General features: G+C 38.8%; 2 protein-coding genes, 1 long non-coding RNA gene and 1 pseudogene across 3 annotated transcripts; 3 read left to right on the top strand and 1 right to left on the bottom strand.

The window, feature by feature from the left end:
* The first annotated feature begins 2,359 nt into the window (after positions 1-2,359).
* On the top strand, positions 2,360-3,630 carry LOC116188830 (annotated as a pseudogene).
* A 1,694-nt stretch (positions 3,631-5,324) lies between these two features.
* Positions 5,325-11,536, bottom strand: LOC116206962 (homogentisate phytyltransferase 1, chloroplastic-like). The gene is made up of 12 exons (XM_031539805.1): positions 11,268-11,536; positions 9,100-9,147; positions 8,085-8,316; positions 7,918-8,001; positions 7,723-7,797; positions 7,352-7,435; positions 7,150-7,239; positions 6,623-6,724; positions 6,409-6,504; positions 6,048-6,119; positions 5,869-5,964; positions 5,325-5,767 (listed from the first exon to the last, which is right to left on the bottom strand). The coding sequence occupies exons 1-12, from the start codon at positions 11,534-11,536 to the stop codon at positions 5,675-5,677; spliced, it is 1,341 nt and encodes a 446-aa protein (XP_031395665.1). The 3' UTR covers positions 5,325-5,674.
* A 534-nt stretch (positions 11,537-12,070) lies between these two features.
* Positions 12,071-14,757, top strand: LOC116206953. Its single transcript, XM_031539794.1, has 6 exons — positions 12,071-12,808; positions 12,932-13,180; positions 13,331-13,409; positions 13,470-13,895; positions 14,392-14,478; positions 14,567-14,757. Exons 1-6 carry the CDS (start codon positions 12,071-12,073, stop codon positions 14,755-14,757), a joined length of 1,770 nt encoding a protein of 589 aa, XP_031395654.1.
* A 1,898-nt stretch (positions 14,758-16,655) lies between these two features.
* LOC116192257 lies at positions 16,656-20,990 on the top strand. The gene is made up of 3 exons (XR_004154032.1): positions 16,656-17,190; positions 17,357-17,422; positions 18,214-20,990. It is a non-coding gene; the product is annotated as an uncharacterized LOC116192257 (long non-coding RNA).

Raw genomic sequence — 20,990 nt, 5'->3', positions numbered from 1 at the left:
AACCGGGAATGCGTGAACGAGCTAGAGGTTCGGCGAGAGCTGGGGGTCGGGCCGTGGGCGAGCTGAGGGTTCGGCGCGAGAGCGAGCTCCGGTTTTTTTCGAGAGAATTCGTGAGCTCCCGTCCCTGTCCGTCTGCTGTGTTTTTCTTCCTTTTTGTGTGTGTTGCGGCTTTTTCCGCAAAACCGAGAGAGAGAGAGAGAGAGAGAGAGAGCCAAAGAGATCTCGAGGCTAGCCGCGTTTCAGCGAGTCGTTGTCGTGATGAAATGGAGAAGACAGAGGGCTGGTTGTGTGCACGAAGTTAATCCGAATAGGAGGTTGAGCCGAGAGTTTGCGTGAGAAATTGGGGGGCAGCAGAGGTGGCGTGTGACAGAGGGAGAAGAGAACTCGGCTTGCAGGCATGGCAGGTGGGGAAGGTGGCCGCAGGCTTCGGGTCAGAGGCGCAGCAGGCTCGGGTTCGGTTGGCAGCCGGGAGGAAGAAGAGCAGAAGAAGAAAAAGAAAAAAAAAATAAAGAAAAGAAGAGGAAAGCAAAAGGAAGAAGAACAGGGGCGGTCAGAAGTCATCAGTCTGACTTCTTACCGGAATTTTTTTTTTCGACGCCCGTACAAATTGAAAATTCTGCATTCTTGATCAGACATCGGAAAGATAATTCGAAACCGTCATCGTGCTCAGAAAAATTCGTTGATCGATATCATGCGATAAAATTATTTTCAATCTCGAATTTTGTCCCGAATTTTGAAAATTGACGTCGATGTAAGCGAAATTCGAAAACGTCTCAAATAGTATTATTTTTGAAAAAATCATAAAATTGGTGTTAAATTAGGAAAATTTGCTATTTCCAAAAAGTCGTGAATACTGAAGTAATTAATTGAAAATACTTCCCTTACGGGTGGCAAAATGACGATTTTACCCCTCTGAAGCCGGTGGGCCGAAATTGGGTGCTGGCAGTCAGTATAAATCTCTTCTTCACTTCTTCGATTCTGATCGTTGCATGGGATTATTCTTCATATGATTGATTTTGTCTACTAAGTTAGACATATCTCATTCAACGATTTCCCTTACGGAAAGGTCAGTTTTGTTTGCAAAGCAACGGTTGCACGGCAAATGATGACTCTGTTTTCTTTTAGTTCCACGACGATGTCTTCTCTAGGACCTCTTTACTGCGGGGACTGAGACCACTTTAAGCACACTGGAGTGGGCAATGGCTGAGTTGCTTCATGACGCAGCGGAACTAATTGCGATATGTTGATTCGCGCACGAATACCAGACAACAACCTTCTACAACTTGTTGATTTTACGAATACCAGGAAATAGGTATCAAACTCGAATCAAATCCGAGATTGGGTGAAAGAGCACGGTAACTCCAAGACTTTACTGATAATCCGAAAAACTGTCTTAGCCCTAGGACTTACATCGTTTAAATAGAGAAAACGAAAAAATATTCTTAAAAATAAACTATTTCCTAAAATAGCACAAAATGCCATAAATAATATAAAATTGCCTGTTTGAGGCCCTTAACGATGGAATTTGTCTTAAATATCGAAAAATCACGGCGAAACGGTGAGTTTTGCTCTGGATGTCGTTTTCCTCGAGACAGGGTTCTCAGAACATATTTTTCTCGAGATACCGATTTGAGAACGCTTATGCCACATCAGGTGAATTGTTAGGCCATACCACATGTATGTCTATGCTCTATTAAGTTCTTCTCGTAGGACTGCAGGAGAAAATTATCTAAAACAAGAGGAAGAAGTTAAACCACATGCATTGTAAAACAGTATACATCTCTTGATTTAATTTGTTTCCAAAATTACTTTGATAAGTCCTTAGAATCCATTTTTCCCGGATGAGGAAATGATTAGTCTCTAGCCTATCTCGCAACTGAGTGGGAATTGGTGCTACTGTCAGTTGGTATTGGAACCACACGTTCCAGGTATGTCTAAGGAATTTTTGTCTTAATGGGTATAATAAACGAATTAAAAATTTAAATATACCCATGAATCAGCCACAATCTTCCATTTCCCTTGCTGCTAATGAAGTTATCTATTTCGAAATTTGCGAAATAGAGATGGAAATGAATCACTGCGGTTCCTTTGGCCTAATCTACATATTGACGCTCATGGTGCAGTTTTTCTTTGAAATCAGTTTAACACAACTTTTCTTAGTAGTAGTGATTGGCGAGGCATCATTCATGATATCACTCAACCAGCTAGGGAACACAATCTTATCCATGGACCTAGCAGACCCTAGCTCGGAGACTGACAAGGAGTTCATTCAAGGACAGTGTGGCTGATCATGGTGGAGTTAGGGAAGCCGAACCTAGTAGACTACTTTCCGGTGCTCAAGAGGGTGGACCCATAGGGCGCGAGGCAGAGGATGACTCGTTATTTTGCATGAATGTTCGATGTTTTTGATAGAATCATCAATGACAGGCTGCAGGCCAGTGAGTTCCTGGTGAGCCCACTCACACATGTGCTTGCACATGGACTTATGGGCTTGCAGAGTATTCATGGGCCCGAAGAGAAAAAACTGCTCGTTATAAAAAAAAAAAAATTTATTTTCGGATGACAAGGATATGTTTACTGCGGGGACAGATACCACTTCAGGCACATTGGAGTGGGCGATGGCTGAGGTACTTCGTAATCCAGAGAAGCTATTAAAATTGCAGACTGAGCTCGGACAGGTGATTGGCCGAGGGAACCCTGTTCAGGAATCAGACATTGCTGGACTGCCATACTTACGGCAACAATGAAGGAGACCTTCCGGATGCACCCGCCGGTCCCACTGCTGCTTTCACCATAAGGCCGGGGCTAGCATGGAGGTTGGAGGCTACACCTTCCTGGACCATAGGCAAAGATCCTGCCATGTGGAAGAACCCAGATGAGTTTATTCCAGGGAGGTTCTTGGGACTGGACATCGATGTCAAGGGACACAATTTAGAGCTCGTGCCATTTGGTGGCGGCCACAAAATATGCCCGGGCCTGCCTTTGGCCATGAGAATGTTGCACCTGATGCTTGGTTCCCTCCTTAATTCCTTCGATTGGAAGCTCGAAGATGGGTATTCACCTGAGACCATGGAAATGGGAGAAATATTCGGGATTATCTTACAAAAAGCGCAACCTCTCCGAGCCGAGCCATTACCAATCAAGAAATAATTTCTAGAATGAGAAACTTATGTATAGTCTGAGGTCAAAAGTCATATGTGCAACTCATGTCATTGCTCACGGGAGGGAATACAGTCTCGGACCATACATAGCCATTTGACATCAGAAGAGGCTTAGTCTACACGGTATTGTTTGCTAAATTTGCGCAATTCAATGAGCCGATCCAACCTCGTTCTTCCACTAGAAAAAGTGAATCGATTCGATTCGATTCATTATTGTTTAATGAGGTAGACTTAGTTGATGCTCTACAATTATTAAGATTCACTCATACATATTCAAATTTAACTTCATATGGAATCTGTCAGTTCCTTACTTTGACTGGCTAGCTAAGTTCCAATATCAGTGACGCTTCGAGGCGCGGGACCGTATGAACTAGTAAACTATTAAATGAGACGACAATATATCATGTTATATCAATTGCATATGGTGATCAGGTATCGATAACTAAATCGGGCCATCGACCCCAACTTCAACCTCTCAGTGTGTTTCCAATCATCAGAGCCCCCTTGGAATTACATTGGTACTCTATCATAGTCCATTTAAGTCATCGGGATGGGAGTACTGTCACCAATATGTAAATGTGAAAGTGAAGCGGTGGCCGCGAGCACATTAAATAGTCTTAACTTGCGCAACTTTCAATCTCATAATAAAATCGTTCTCACGTGTACCCTCTATAAGTGAATGATTCATGCCCTCCATTATCCTTTACGACCTAAAGCACAGCCCAGAAGACGGGCCTGTGTTGGGTTTCTGGGTAATGCTCTTTTGACCAGCCCTATTCCATAATCTATTATATTCAAATTTACAAATTTACCAAGCTGAAATGGTAACCAAGACATAGGAATCCAACAAAACCAACAATATTATTTGAAAAGAGAACAGGTGGAAATATAGCTTGAAGGTACTGACTCTAAATTAAGTTATACCATCAAGGGAATGAACCCATATATATCTAAAAGAAAAGCAAAAATGAAAACAATCAAAGAATGAAAGATAATCAGTGGCTAGCTTCTGGTCTTTCTCAAATTATCAATTATATAGCTTCCTACCCAAAATTTGTCTAAGCAAATGAACGTGAATAATTTGCAAATTAGTTGATATATCGACAATAACTCCATACGAGCATTTCCCCTGCTTCCTAGCTTTCCACTCAAAAGAAAATATTGATTCAACTATTACTTCTAACTCCAGCTAATTAACCAATTCATTTTCCAATTTAGTACTTTAGGCAATTCATTATCGATTAATTTACAAGAAGATATATCGAATCAAACACAAGAAGCTCAACACAAGAATAAATTAGAATCATCAGAGTACATTCTCAAGAAAATTTATTCTTACACCCAGTAGCAAGGTTCAAGACCCAATTGGATATTTTGGCCATAAACTAACACCAATAATACTACTCAAACTCCTCCATTGACCCTTACAAAGCATAATAATCTCATTTATTCTAATTCCTTCAGCTCAAGACATATTAATCATAGCTAAATCCATAGACATATCTATCTTTTACCCAACCAATTACGTCAATTGGAATCATCATACATAAGATGAAAACATGAACTCAATCCTACATTGAACCCTATCACGCTTTCATTTAAACAATCTCATAAAATCAAAATATGAACCCAATCAGTCAAGTCTATACGCTCAATAGCAATTAGATAAGCCGAACATTTCAATTCTTATTTAACTGTATAACCCATTAACTTTATTAATCTTTTTGCTCCCTCATCATCCATAACCTAATCGGTTTAAAAACAAGATCAATCGACTCTAGAGATGCTTAATAGTAAAGCATAAATCACGAAACATCAATTTATAGCAAAATCCATATCAATAGTTAGAATCCGAAACCGAACTGAAACGAAGAAGAAAATGGCTCAATTCGCACCTAAACTCAATGAATAAGAGTGTCTAGGATTAGGAGAATCAACTTACTAATCAAGAACCCCAAGTTTAGTCATTTTCCCTTTCAAAATTGGTTCGACTCGGTCGTCTTCCTCGAGTTTGCTCAGATCCCTCTCTCTCCCTCTCTGCCTCTCCTCACTCTCTGTTTCTTCTTTTTCTTCCCTTCCCCCCCCCCCCCGAAACAGAACAGAGGAGAAAAGAAAGAAAAATAAATAAATGAATGAAAGAATGATAAGGCGGTGGAAGGTGAGGGGAATAGCTTGGGCCACGTGGAGCCCATGGCTCCATTCGTTTTTTTTTTTTTTTCTATCCAGCAACTTCTACATAATATATATATACACATAAGCATATGTGTATATATATGTGTGTGTGTGCGCAAATGCCGGGTCTCACACAATCTGTGTCATCTCTTGCTATAACTGGTAGATCTTGTTTATCTCAGTTTAACAAGTATGAGAAGGCATAATTGGTAAATTCAATAGAAAAAATTATTGTTGTTTTACTATCAAGAGCACGACAGAGTATTCAAAACTGGGTAATCGGCCAGAAATTGCTCGCACTGCTTCTAGTCATAGGCAAAATTAGTGCGCAGTTCAGTTGGTCAAGTTCGGTAAGTTATTGCGGCCTTGCTCTTGAGATCAAGAGACTTTGCCCGTGCCCACAGTGTGGTGGCCAATACAGAATGACCCAAAACCTAAATCAGGTCAATAAGGACAGCAAATCACATTAACAGCATGATCTAATTAACGTAAAGGACACAAAGAAAGGAAAATTAAGACCAGAATAGTCTATTACCGTGATGACTTTGTTCCAAAGACAGGGAGATATCGACCCTACAAGAATGGCAACAACATAAGCCATTTCGAGGAGTGATATACATATCCAAAACACCTGCCAAGAACAAGCCGATACTTAGAAAGCAATAAGCTAATGGAAGAGTTGAATTTAGTCTACTGTGTGCATAGAATACGAACCCACTTTTGCCCCATACGTACAGTGAAAGACTGGATCCCGAATATTTTATCTCCATCAATGTCGGGGATATCCTGCAAAGGTTCCAATTAAACGGTAAAACACCTCGAGCTATTCTTCAATAGCTGAAACTTGTATAGATTACAAAGTCTAAGGAACGGTGTGAAGCATTTAAGAATGCTACTTGGTTTCCAAAGAACTATTCCCAGTTTTCCAGTCTCCCCTGTTATCTTCAAAGTAGAGACAATAAGGAAAATATATGCTAGATTGCTCCTCACAGAGTTTTGTACCTCAGAAAATCTCGTAACGTGCATAGTCCTTAAGAATTTCAAGTTTTGATGGTAGAAAGTCGAATTTTTCTACCTTAAATAATGCGATAACAATAGAGAAGAAGGTCATGACTGCAGTGGCCAATATCAACGAGCGCGGAAAGACAACTGGTCTCTCATACACTTGAATCTGAAATAGATCGTTATCCTTATTAACAACCAATGGAGTTAGCTAATAATCATACAAAGACATACAATGGAAAATAAATCCAACACTTCAAGAGCAGAGAAGATCAATCTAGAAAAACCTGCATGTTCAGGAAATATGTTGTTGGGTTGCTCAGGGCCCGAACAATTAGAATGCACATTGCAGCAGCAACTGGAGATCTTTTCCATCTCAGTAGTGGCAACTGAAATATGACATTATCTTCTCATGTTAAATTCCTTTAACTACCGTGCTTCCCCTAATAATAATATTCAACAAACGTTGTTGTCAACCAGACCACACCACCTTTGGAAGAATCAACCACTTAACATGGTCATGGAATCGGAGCACAAGTTCTTGTTTCGAGCCTCGATAAGCTGCTTTTCTGATTATTTATTTATATGCTCTTATATACGGTCCTTGTTAATCAAACATTCGCCTTAACATGTCAGAACTGCCAAGTAAGATTGTTTCATCATATTTTTTTATTTATTTATTGTACTGTACCCCACATAACATAGATATTATCCAGCAAAAAAAAACGTAACATAAAAAATCAAAAGAGACTCAATGAAGGAGCCTGCTCAGAACATAAGTCGAGGAGATTTCAGCAGAGGTGCCCCTACTCACATTGATTGAATAAGCTGTGCCGAGCACAAAATGAACGAAAAGGGCCACGAACAAGGGCCATGAACCAACAACCCATCCAAGCCAAAAGCTCTACAATCAGATAGATGGTGATTAATTAAATTTGTTCTTGCTTAAATTAGATGCTTTGCCTGAATAGTATTTTGCTAAGTGATAATTCGAAACAGAGTGTGCATCCTCGTACCATAGTCAAAGAAGATGTAACGATCATGACACCAGTTCCAACAGAGTATTCTCCCGATGCCAATGGAAGATAGGGCTTATTGACCTGCACCGCAACCAAGTAAATTTCACGGAGAGCAAGTTTTGTGAGTCAATCGAGACAGAGTCAAATTGTAGCAGCAAAATAGCCAATTGTTGAATATATACTAATTATTATGCTATTGCCATGTGCGTTACGTATTTTCCTTGCACTACAAACTCGTCCTTGTACTTTAAGAAACGTAATCTAAATGCATTTTTCATGGGAATAGAGGCCATCCTCCCAAACCGAACAGAGCCAACTAATATCAAAAGCGAGTGTGACTAACTTAAGAAATGCACAAGTTTGCTGACCTTGTCTATGTCAATGTCGGTCAATTGATTCAAACCAACGACATATGTATTCATCAGGAGGGCAGCAATAACCGCCTGAAAATTAGCAGCCCAAGATTGTTCAAGGAAAAACAAAAAAAGAAGAAGAAAAGACTGATTTGTAGGTAACAATAATTAGGCGTATGTTCAGAGTTGTGTACATGTTTTCGGAATTACCTGCAATAATTTAGTGAAGAACAAGGGGTTTAAATCGGACATCTTCTCTACCGCAAGAAGAGAAACAGAGATGATGCTGAAAACCTGTTCAGATAAATTAGCCTCAGTGAGTTCTCCAACAATCTCCGAAAAAACTCCTGAAAAATTGTAACTGTTTGAGACTTAACTGTGCCTTTGACAGTGTGAGGCCGAGAAAACTGGTAAAAGGTATCGGCAGCATTTTTAATGGAATTCCATGGGTTATTAGTTTTGTATTTAGCCCCAGGCTGAGATTCCAATGGTGGCTGCAAATACGCATTAACCAAGTAAGTTCTGCTGCTCCGGAGGTAAAGTCTGGGTCTCTGTTGGGGTTGGTTAAGATGATATTCTGCAGAGTTCTTGTTGAGGATGTCCACTGAACTGCTCCCCCGAACTTGTAACCCATAAGATAATAAGGATGAAAGATTTGAAAAGACGATTTAACTCTTGATCACGGGAAGAAGTTATACAAAAGAAGTAAAAGGAAAAAAGTGTTCAGAGGAAATTGGACGATGAACTATTTGCGTAATTGATACGGCCAATCTTCTTAATTAGCTGGCTCTGTCACCAACCTCTGTCGATTTACGATTGTAACTAGCAAAAAAGAATATTGCAGCTGAGCATTCCCTGAGTGCAAACATTCAAGTTCGTTTTTTCTTTTCATGCTTCGGAAAAACACTTTCCTAATGACATCCATTTCCCAAATGACTCCCACCATAGTCTTGGATCAAATTTAGCTGCTGAGAGTTGCCCATAAAACAGCTCGGTTCACACCAGCTTGCACGCAAGCGATAAAAAATACATGTATCGGCATGGGTTGAACCAGGGACAGATCTAGAAATTTTGTCCAAGGAGAGCGAAGTCCAAAGATATTTTGTATCGTAAAATCAAGGGGGGCGAAAGAGGATAATTTCATTGATAACTTGATGAACTTTACAATTTCCAGTAGAAATTTCATAATTTTTTCCCGAATCCAAGGGGGGCGCCACCCCCCTGGATTGAACAATATATTCCTGTTATACCGATGAGATTCACTATCACTATTCACTAGATTTAGAGCGAGAAACAGGAATCCTTGGAGAGGCAAGCAACAAGGTTTGCGTCGAGGAATAATTGTGGTCCATCCGAGATTACATGCTATGTTATAGCTGGAGAAAGACATACTTGGCAAGTTGGCCTTCCTGAAAGTATGGCCTCAACGGATTCTTTCTCCTGCCAAAAAGACACAAATTATACATACAATATAACCAGCATTGGGTTTCTTCACCAAAAAAAAAGAAAAAAAGAAAACAAATGAGCCAGGAGAAATGGTATATATACCCTGTGGAAAGTGGAGAAGGTGTACGAGGAAAAGAACCCTGAAGTAGTGACTCCATTTTCCAATGAGACCGTAAAGTAAAGCAGCAGAGCAGATCAGCTGGGACCAGACAACCGCAGTTTTCCCTTCTTCCCTTGCAGGGTCTTGGTTAGAGGGTTTTTATATTGAGAGTGGACACTACTAATAGCTATGCTGTGCCTGAAACTTGCAAGTATTCTTCTTCTTCTTGTTCTTCTGCGGGAGACTGCTTTCACGTACGTGTACGTATATATTATGGAGAATGAGTGATTCCTCCCTACACCTTTCCTTATAAGTGCAACACTCTTACCAAAGAGATACATTAGATAATGGAAACTTCTGATAGACATTGCGTCAATATGGGGAGGAAAAAGTATAGGAAAAAAAATTAATCCAAAACCTTGAGATTTTTTTGGGAGATTTTTGTTTCTAAAGGTAACTGTGATAAGACATTGCGCTTGCAATTATGGGGATGGAGCATATATGGTTACTTTCCCTCCCTTCTAACAAGTACCCTTCTCAAGATCCGAAGAGATTGTTGACACTATTTACCCCTCAACCAATAGATTCTTGATAAAATGCTCTGCTTAAGACTGAGAAATTGTATGTTATGACAAATTCTATTGCTATGAAAGAAATTTTATCACAAGAAAAGTATATTGTCATAAGAATGTTATATTACATTATATAAAGTCTCATAATACACATACTTAATATGAATATAGATACATATATATTTATATGTATACACATATCTTCAATATTATGTGAGCGTCGAAAATCAAGTATTCCCGTAATAACTAACATGTATGTATATACATACTTAATAGGCATGTGAATACATACTTAATATGCATATTATGATAAAAATGTTACATTTACACTAAATAAAATTTCATAATGCAAATACTTAATATATATGTAAATACATATATATTTATATGTATACACATATCTCCAATATTATGTGAGCGCCACAAAACAATTATTTTCATAATAACTAACATATATGTATATACATATTTTTAGATATTGTGAGATACATTATATATCGTTTTCATCGCGAAAATAAGTTTATCACCATAAGTTATAAGATATTGTGACCAAACGTTATTTTATCATAATATACTTATTAAGACGAGCTTATTTTGACAAGACCCGTAATTTGTTATTGTGCGTGAAGATAAATGAGTCTAACCATATTTAAGCCGACCTAGCTAGGCTGCGAACAGGTAAGAATACTAGGAACAAGCCAGCCATATTTAATGCATCTGCTGCTTTTTCTGCTCAATTGTCTCTAGAATTTTGTCATTGTGTTCATTGCAATTTGTTTGTGCATTTAACGTGAAAAGCAAATAGAAAAAAGTTTAGCTAATATAAATATTCGTTACAAAATTCAATTTAAATAATTATTTAATAATTCGTTATTTTTCGGTGAATGAATAATTGGTTATTTATATTAACTAAAAACTAACAAAAATTTATATTAAATTAATGGACTGGTAAAAGGTATCGGCAGCATTTTTAATGGAATTCCATGGGTTATTAGTTTTGTAATTAGCCCCAATATGGCCTCTCCGGATTCTTTCTCCTGCCAAAAAGCCACAAATTATACATAGAACGCACAAACAATATAACCAGCATTGGGTTTCTTCACCAAAAAAAAAGAAAAAAAGAAAAAAAAATGAGCCTGGAGAAGTGGCATATATACCCAGTGTTATCAGAACCAGACCGGACCGGTCGGTTAGATCGATCGGACAGGAAACCGGGCATATGACCGGTCCGGTTCTCTTAAAAATCGAAAATGCATAAAAAACCGGTAGACCCAAAAAGCCGGCCGGTTTTTTTACAAACCCATTCGAACCGGCCGGTTGGATGAGTTCTGGATTTTTAAAAGGAAACCCGACCTGACTCTCTTTGACCCGAATCGAAAAATCAATCTGATAATTGGGAACCCTAATTCGAGTCATTCGACATCTTCACTTCAATTCTTCACCTTCGTCTTCCAGTTCGTTCCAGGTTCCAGAGCAGCTTGTGATTGTTGTCAATCTTCATCTTCGAGCTCCTCTTCATCGGATTCCTCTTCATCTTCGAACTCAGTGACCGAATTGCGAGCGGAATCTTTCCTCTTCTTCTCTGTTCAGTGACTTCAATTTGCTCAATCACCAGTGGCCTCGATCTCTCAATTCTCTCCCGTTGTTCTTCAATCATCTGGTAAGTGGAAAAAGCGGTTCCTTTCTCTTCGGGGAGGCCTTGTATGAACATTACGAGCTTTCCTATTCTGAATCCCTAGATTCTCATCTCCTGTTCTGCCCTTTTTCTCCGATCTCTGCCCTAGGCAATCACGTGTAGCTGAAACTCCACCTGGTTTTCTGCAATTTCTGTATTGGTTTTCTACTCTTAAACTGAGACAGAGAACTTTTTATTACTGATCTTGTGAGATTTGGTTTGTTTGCGCCCCTTTTGTGTGGTTGGGCTATTACTGCCCTGTTTTTATTTGCTGAGTAGCCTGAGCTAGTCTAGATCTGTTCCATATGTTCATAACTTCATATGTTCTTGATCGAGCACCAGGAAAATGGGGAATGTTGTGGCGTAAAACGACTTTATAGTGAACAAAAGTTCGGGCATCTGATCTGATGATCGAGCAAATGCTACTTGCTAATCAGCTGTCATAGTTACTTTGTTTTTCAAATTTCAGGAGTTTCGAGATCCTTTGTCCGGGTCATTTTTTGTTGCTAACTGCCCCCTTCGATGACAGTTGTGAATTTTTTTCCATCATTATAGGCTGCTAGCTATACAATGAATTCTACTGGTGCTAGCAGCAGCAACACACCCACTCCTACGCCACCTAATAGAGAATCCACTCCAAGTTCTTCGATACCAAAAGACATTAATAGAGGAAAATCTGATCCGGCATGGGCACATTGCAAGGAAGTGCCGTCAGCAAGTGGAAGGAATGGGCTGCTATACTTGTATTGCTCAAAAGTTCTCTCCGATGGCTGTATAAATCGGTTTAAACAACATTTGGCAGGATTAAAAGGGAATGCAGAGGCATGTCGGAAGGTACTAGTTGCTATTCGATTTAGAATGCAGGAACATCTGGCGAGGCACATGATGGAAAAGAAAAGGAAGCGTGATATGTTATATGAGCAAAATCCATATGCTCCACTCTTTGAGCATGATGAGGAGATAGTAGAAATGACACCTCTCCATTCAAAAGCAAAAGGGAAGGCAACTCAAGATACCAAATCAAAGGCAGCGCTGTCAAACAAGATGAAAATTAATTTGTACTTTGAAGCGAGAACAACACCGGGAGCTCAAAGGACACTCAAGAGTGTTTTGCAAAGCAAAGAAGTCACCGAGAAGTGTGATCTTGCCATTTCTAAGTGGATGCTGGCTACAAGTATACCGTTTAATACGGTTAATTCTCCTTATTACCAACAAGCAATCGATGCCATTGCTAGCATGGGGGCAGGTTATAAAGGTTTGGGCTTTCATGATCTTCGGGGATACTTATTGACAAAAAATGTTAAGGAGGTGAGAAAGTATGTTGATAGTTACCGAACTATTTGGAAAGAGACGTGCTGCACGATAATGGCGGACGGATGGACAGACCAATGCAGGAGAACTTTGATTAATTTTTTGTTTTATTGTCCTAAGGGAATTGTTTTCTTGAAGTCTGTCGATACTTCAGATGCTTCGAAGACTGGAGAGATGCTTTACAAATTATTCAGAGAGGTGGTCTTATTTGTTGGTCAAGAGAATGTCGTTCACTTTGTGACTGACAATGCCGCTAACTACGTGGTTGTTGGTCGCTTGTTGGAGCAGGAATTCAGGACAATATTTTGGTCTCCTTGTGCGGCTCATTGCATTAATTTAATTCTCAGTGATATTGGTAAATTGGACGAGGTGAATGATATTGTGACTCATGCTTCAAAGATTACTGAGTATATCTATAATCATTGTTTTGCATTGAATTTGATGAGAAAATTCACTGGTGGACGAGAAATTCTACACCCTGCTCCAACTCGTTTTGCTACTAATTTCATTGCATTGCAGAGTATTTTGGCACAACAGAATGCTCTAAGGGCTATGTTAACATCTAGTGAATGGACTAGTTCAAGCAATGCAAAGGAAAGTAAAGCAAAAGAATTTGTGAAACTGTTATTTGTGGATTCTTTATGCTCTGAATGAGCAGCCATAGTGCAAATTAGTGAGCCTCTTATTTGCGTGTTACGTATTGTTGATAGCGATGAAAGGCCTGCTATGGGATTTTTGCTTGAAGCAATTTTCAAAGCTAGAGAAGAGATGTTGAAAAGATTCAATAAGAGAAAGAAAAAGATTGAGTCATATATCAACATTCTTGATACTCGATGGGATAAGCAACTGCACAAGAATTTGCATGCAGCTGGGTATTGGTTGAATCCCAAATATCAATATGACTTGACCGAGATGGAGAAGAATAGAGGAACGGTTTCCGGTTTACTGGATGTCATAGAGAGATACTCTTATGGGAAGCCCTCATTGCAGACAAAACTAACAAGTGAAATGAAAATTTTTAAAAATGCTGAAGGTGATTTTGGACGAGTATCCGCAGTATCCGATCGCATCGTGATAGCCCCGGGTATGTTCTAAACACTGGTATTTTTCAGTCATTGTGATTTTGTTCATTTTCTTATTCTTATTTTCTTTATATATGTCTAGATGAGTGGTGGATGTGGTATGGCTCGAGTGCACCAAATTTACAAAAGTTGGCTATTCATGTTTTAAGCCAAACTTGTAGTGCCTCGGGTTGTGTGCGAAATTGGAGTTTGTTCGATCATGTTCATTCTAAGAAAAGGAACCGACTTGAGCATCAACGGTTGAATGACCTTGTTTATGTCCATTATAATTTGAAGTTACAACAAAGGTACATACAATTGCTTCTCTCCATTTTTTCTTTCTTACTTTACTAGAAATTTTGTCTCATATTTAGAAATTTGCTTTGTTTTGATGATCTATTGTAACTTGCAACATATAAATATATAAGAGATGTTTGTTTTGCAAGAACTACTTCAAGGGTAGAAATTATGACCTAATTGGCTTCGAGAAGTTTGCTTCTTATTCTACATGGGTACTAGAGGATGAGCCACCAGCCCTATCAAATGAAGAATTGCGAACATTTAGGCGGGCTTTACAAATGTGCATTCAAGAAAATGGAAATGATGGTACTAAATATTCTTATTTCATTGCGACTATTTTCATGATAGGTTGTATATTGTCATTTCATTTTTAGTAGTTATATTCCTCGTACAGATTCGTTGGATTTGAATTTGGAAGATCTTGATATGGATGATGGGGCCGAAGATAATATTGATGGAGGGAATGTCAATGACCGAGTCCAAGATAATCCATTGTTTGAAGCTCCTGAAGCACCACATGATGTTGCAGCTAAAGACAATATCTGTGGAAATTATGGTGAAGATTGGAGTGCATGGAATTGCTAATGATATTGACTGATTAGTTAGTCCTTGTTTGGTTTGATTTATCAACTTGTAATGGTGAACTATGGCTTATCTTTATTTTTTTTTCATTGTTAATTTACGTGTGAGTTGTGTGAAGGTTAGACAGACACTTGTATGCTGAGGTTGTTGTGGTCTTATGAGTTGTAACTCATGTGTTGTATATTGTTTCCAATCCATTCTCTCTTTAGGCAATTTCTTTTGACATTGGAAAAGTTTCAACTCTTGATTAATTGGGTATTGTCAAATGACTATCAGTTCTTTTTTACGAGTCATTTACAATCAGATGCAAATAATTTTTTCTTATATTTTTTTGGACACATATTAATTATTATCTAATATATATTACTATTTTTTATATATTTTATATTATTTTCTTAAAATAATATTTATTTATTTATTTTAAAAATAAACAAGCGGTCTCATCCATCGAAACCCCGATTGAACCCATGAACCCATGAACTTATGTCTCGGCCGATTCGATGTCCGGTCCGGTTCTGATAACACTGTATATTCCTGTGGAATGTGGAGAAGGTGTACGAGGAAAAGAACCCTGAAGTAGAGACTCCATTTTCCAATAAGACTGTACGGTAGAGCAGCAAAGCAGATCAGCTGGAACCAAACAACAGCAGTTTTTCCTTCTTCCCTTGCAGGGTCTCGGTTAGAGGGTTTTTATATTGAGAGTGGACACTGCTAATTGCTATGCCGTGCCCGAAACTTGCAAGTATTCTTCTTCTTCGTGTTCTTCTGCGGGAGACTGCTTTCACGTACTATGTACGTATATATTATAGAGAATGAGTGATTCCTCCCTACATCTTTCCTTTTATGTGGAAGACTCTTACCAAAGAGATACATTAGACATTGCGCCAATATGGGGAGGAAAAAGTATAGGAAAAAATATTAATCCAAAACCTCGAGATTTTTTTGGGAGATTTTTGTTTCTAAAAGTAATTGTGATAAGACATTGTGCTTGCAATTATGGGGATGGAGAGTAAATGGTTACTCTCCCTCCCTTCTAACAAGTACCCTTCCTAAGATCCGAAGAGATTGTTGACACTATTTACCCCTCAACCAATAGATTCTTGATAAAATGCTTTGCTTCAGACTGAGAATCAACATCACTTCTATGATTAATTTTCGTTTTAGGTTTTTCCAGAAATTTAAAAAAGAAAAAGAAAAAAAGACCAACGTCTGTACCCAGCCTAGCACGTTTGTTTCTGTTTTATGTGTTAATCTATATCGATACACTAGTATGATACCCAGTGCTACGCACCGGCACCATCATCTTATTTTTTATTATTTTAATGATATTTAATTTTATAAGTTGATTAATAACAATTTTTGAAATTTAACAAACTCATAGTAGTTTCGATTTTGTAAACTCATTCTTGTTCATGGTTGACTTTTGTTTACGGTTAAGAAATCGTTCTATTTTTTAATTATTAATTGAATTTTCATAGTAAAATTACAAAAAACAAAGAGAAAATAAAATTAATTTTGATTCCCCTGCATCAAAATTAATTTTGATTCCTTAGGGAACCCAGAGAATGGATGGTTCCCCCATATGGGGGAAGTGATTCCCCCGTACAGAGGAGTCGAAAATCGATTTCCCTTAAACAAACATCAACCATTCGAATGTTACCATTCCGATTTCGATTCCCCTCTCAAATTTCATGAACCAAAGGATAGTCGTTACTTCCGATCCCAGTTCTGTTACAAAATTCAATTTAAATAATTACTTAGTAATTGGTTATTTGTCGGTGAATGAATAATTGGTTATTTATATTGACTAAAAACTAACAACAATTTATATTAAATTAATAAACTTATGTTAATAAGTAGACAGTTTAAATCTATTACTCGCATTTGTATGTTTTCACATTTGTATATTTTCACGTTTGGAAGAGACGCCTGCGTTCAACGAACCATAAAAAGCCAATCGCCACTCCCGCCGGTGCCACCCAGTCTCTGCTCTGGTTTTGGACTGTCGTGCGGCTCCGCCTTCTTCTCCAACCTTCACCCGACTTCTTGAGCCCACTGCTCGACCATCAGTAACCATTATGTAAACACCCCTTGGCGCCGCTCGTCCACGAGCTACCGATCCCTATGGCCTGCCCACCAACCGGTGCCTTCCCTCCACAATGTTCCACCCCGCCAGTGGCATGGTTGTCCACTTGCCTCAGATCAGCGCCTACACAATCGCTCCTACACATCAGTGCATGTGCTTCCGCCTTCTTGTCCGATCAGCCACCTGACCGCCGTCCTCCTCGCCTTTCGCCGCCGACATTGCCACTGCCATGGCCCTCTGCTTCCCTCAGAAACCGCGCCTAACCATACATCGCCACAATGCCAGGGTTGGCTGTCTGTCCTAATATCCAGCCTTTACGCCGCCTCACAAGCGCGCCTGTTCTTGAATTGGTAACGAATCGATACTGTTGTACTGTTCCTCACATATGGAGCGCCAGACTCTTCCTTTGCTCCTGTCGTTCATTACTGCCTCTCTTTGCGGTCCATTTATGCTTCCATGTAACCATCTCCAAACTGCTTGATGAAACGTCCCTTACATCCATCTCATGCTTTGCAGTGCCATTCAATCAAATTTTGCATCAACCAAAATGATCCTCGGTTTGTAACAAGCCCCTTTTTTTAGGTAAGATTGGAACAAGCCCTTTGGTTATGCCTTTATTGCTGCTGTTGCATGTTCCCAATGTTTTCTCGATCAAAGTAATTCTTTCCTATAATTGTGATTGTCGAACTTAAGAGTGGTGAATTGTTAGGACTTTTCCTCTTCCCTCGAGGAAGATATGCAGATATTTTCTGATGGGAAAAATATAATAGAGTGGTGAATATCTAGGCCATACAACATGTATGTCTCTGCTCTATTAAGTTCTTGTAGGGCTGCAGGAGAAAATTTTCTAAAAGAAGAGGAAGAAGTTAAACCACATGCATTGTCAAACAGTATACATGTCTTGATTTAATTTTTTTCCAAAATTACTTTGATAAGTCCATAGAATCCATTTTTCCCGGATGAGGAAATCGATGAGTCTCTAGCCTATCTCGCAACTGAGTGGGAATTGGTGCTCTGTCAGTTGGTATTGGAGGCACACGTTACACGTATGGCTTAGTAATTTTTGTCTTACTATGTATAATAAACGAATTAAAAGTTTAAATATACACATGAATCAGCCACAATCTTCCAGTTCCCTTCCTGCTAATGAAGTTATCTATTTCGAAATTTGCGAACTAGAGATGGAAATGAATCACTGCGGTTCCTTTGGCCTAATCTACATATTGACGCTCATGGCGCAGTTTTTCTTTGAAATCAGTTTAAGACAACTTTTTTTTTCCCGCCTTGTTTTATGTTATGCCTAAATCATCTTGGTGAGCAAAATAGTATAATTTATTTTTATTCTATTCTGTTTGACATTTCTGCATGTGCAGCAATCGTATGAATGAGAAAAGGCTTGCGTTGTTGGCCCTGTGTGTGGACAAGATCAAATTCATGGGCTCTCCAAAGGTACGGGCTGCAGTATTATTAAGAGTGCAGGTTTGTTTCCTATGCACTTTCTTTTATCTCATCATAGCACATGCATGAAATTTGGGCTTTTTGTTACCCTGACTTTCAGTTTCATTTACAAGGGCATTTTCATGAAATATGGTCCCAAGCTTCTTTGCAGGTTACTCTTATGTAACTCTATGTTACATGTTATAATGACTTTAGTTACAGGACTGTGTTTGATATTATTTCATATTATTGGTGATATATGTTAGATTGCTAGCTGGTTTCAAAAATATACCCAACAATTCTAGAGTGCTTTTCTATCTCTCAAGAGTCATTTTACATGTCAATTTTTTGATAGGGATAAGCCTTATGTGTGGAACTGTGTAAATTAAACTTTTGAAATGTGTTGATTGTTATGTAATGTGCCCGAGGCTCCTCTTGTTCGATCATATAATTCTTAGTTTTTCAGGATACCAGATCTTGAGCCCCTGAGTAATGATATCAGCCACTTACATTCTCTTGCCATCTCTGGTGTAGCTACACTGAGGATGAATTGTCTCGTGCTTCTTTGCTTAGGAATATACACAGCTTTCTTAATGAAAGTGCAAGTCATTGCTTAACTATCAAATGATTCTCTTAATAAGGTAAAGAACGAATGTGAAGTACTTTATTTTCTCCTTAACATATATTTGATTTAACGTGGTTCTGCAACTTTTTTGTTTCAAATTTGTTTGTGTTTTCTGTTGCAGTTTCATATGATCTTCTTGTGCTGCTTTTGGTGTAATTTATTTCCTATTTTAGGGTCCAAAGTTGATATTTATATATAAGTGTGGAAGTTGCATGTGCCAAGCAGAATGCAGAGCTTGAAGGGAGAAATTATGTTGGACCTCTAGATGGACGAAAATTCCGGAGCAGGCAGGATGCTCTTTGTTGATGTAGAACGAAAAACTAACTTTTAAAATCGATGATGTAAATAGATGGAAGTCATAAACCTGAGGTTAATAAGTGTTTGCCAAAGAAACTGGAAACAACCTGCTTAAGGTGATTTTAACTTAACTAGCTGTTTTTTAGCATACCTAGAGATGGTTGCGTTATAGGAAAGATGAGAATAGTGACAATAGTCCTGCTTGTTTAGAAGTTGTATTGCACTTGAAGTGACTTCTTGTTTCTTTTAGTATGCTCGAGGTTAAGATCAAGACAGGTGCTTCTGTTTATACTGAACGATCATTATTCGTGTCCTTGTTTTTATCTTGTTGGCAACCCTCATTACAGATTGGAAGCCGATGTGGCCATTGAAAGGATACCAAATATAAATCCCTGAATTATACTAAATGTGAGCATAAGTGGAGGGATAGAGGGGAATAGTGAGCTCAGGGTGGAAGACTTGATTGATAGGTCAAGTTTGAGCTGGGATTTGGTCTGTTTGTAGGGAAAGATAACAGAAAAAGAAAAGCAAGTAATCCAAAGCAATCCTATTGCAGCAAGCGGAAAACAAGATAGATTGGTATGGCCTCATACTAAGAATGGGGAGGTATCTGTTAAGTCGGTCTACGCTTTCTTGAGAGACAAAGAAAAGAGGGTAACTCTACATAGACCATCTTCTTCTCACCAGGTGGATGGGAGAACTTGGAACCTGATATGGGATATTGATTGCCCTCCGAAGGTTAAAAATTTCTTTTGGAGGTGTTGTCCTAATTTGTTCCTACTATGAGGAATCTTCACAGGAGAAAGGTGACTATTGAGTGAAAGGAGTGTTTGTATTTGGTGTGGCATGCTTGGACTGAGGATTAATAGAAGTGGGGTGTCATCTATTGATAGATAGCTACTGGGTTTTTTTTAAACGAATAGGCTGAGGGGGCATGATTTAGTGAAATTCAGAAGAGCAATTGCCTATACTTGTTGATACAACTGGAAAGGCAGATGCCAAGTAATGTATGAAAAAAGAGGCCCCTCCCTTTTAATGTTACGCATAGGCCCAAAGATGTATTGGGGGAATATGACAGAGTACTAGATGCAACTTAAAAGAAGACAGGAGGTAAGAGCGGTGAAGTAAAAGGAGCTGAATTGGGGAAGAAATAGAGGAACTTTCTGTGCAGGTATTGGTGTGGTGGTTTGTGATTGCGATTGGTACCGTAATGGATGGAACTGGGCACAAGATTCGGGTTGTTCTAATCTGATTGTTGAGGCAGTGGCAATGAAAGTGGATTAAGGTCGTTGCTGACAAAGGGTGGTGTTATGCTATTGTGGGAATAGATTCTAAGGTTCTGTTTGATTGTCCATCAAAAGAGGATACAAACACCCCTTAGAAGGTCAGCTCAGTAGCAGAAGACATAGAGGAGATCAAAACAAGTCTGGATGGTGTTCTTTTCAGCCTTGTTCGACGGGAAGCCAACAGCATTGCTGATTACGTGGTAAGACAGGGTGAAAAGGAGATGTGTCCATCGAATTAGGTGATTGTACCCCCATCTCCTTCGTGTACTTAGTGATTTTTGGAATGGAAGTAGCTTTCTTGTAAACAGTACTGTGAACATGGATTACGGTTGATATCAATAAAGTGGATGAAATGTATAATAAAAAAAATGTACGAAATTTGGCTTTTTTAGCTTTTCAAAATACTTGATTGGCCATTGAATTGAATATTTGGAGAGTGATAAGAATTGGAATTGGCTTATTACAGCCCAGCACATATTGCTTAATTTAAGAGCGACATTCTTTA

This window comes from Punica granatum, chromosome 1 (genome assembly GCF_007655135.1).
Source record: "Punica granatum isolate Tunisia-2019 chromosome 1, ASM765513v2, whole genome shotgun sequence".
Lineage (NCBI taxonomy): Eukaryota > Viridiplantae > Streptophyta > Magnoliopsida > Myrtales > Lythraceae > Punica > Punica granatum.
This window is presented reverse-complemented; position numbering and strand designations above follow the sequence as displayed.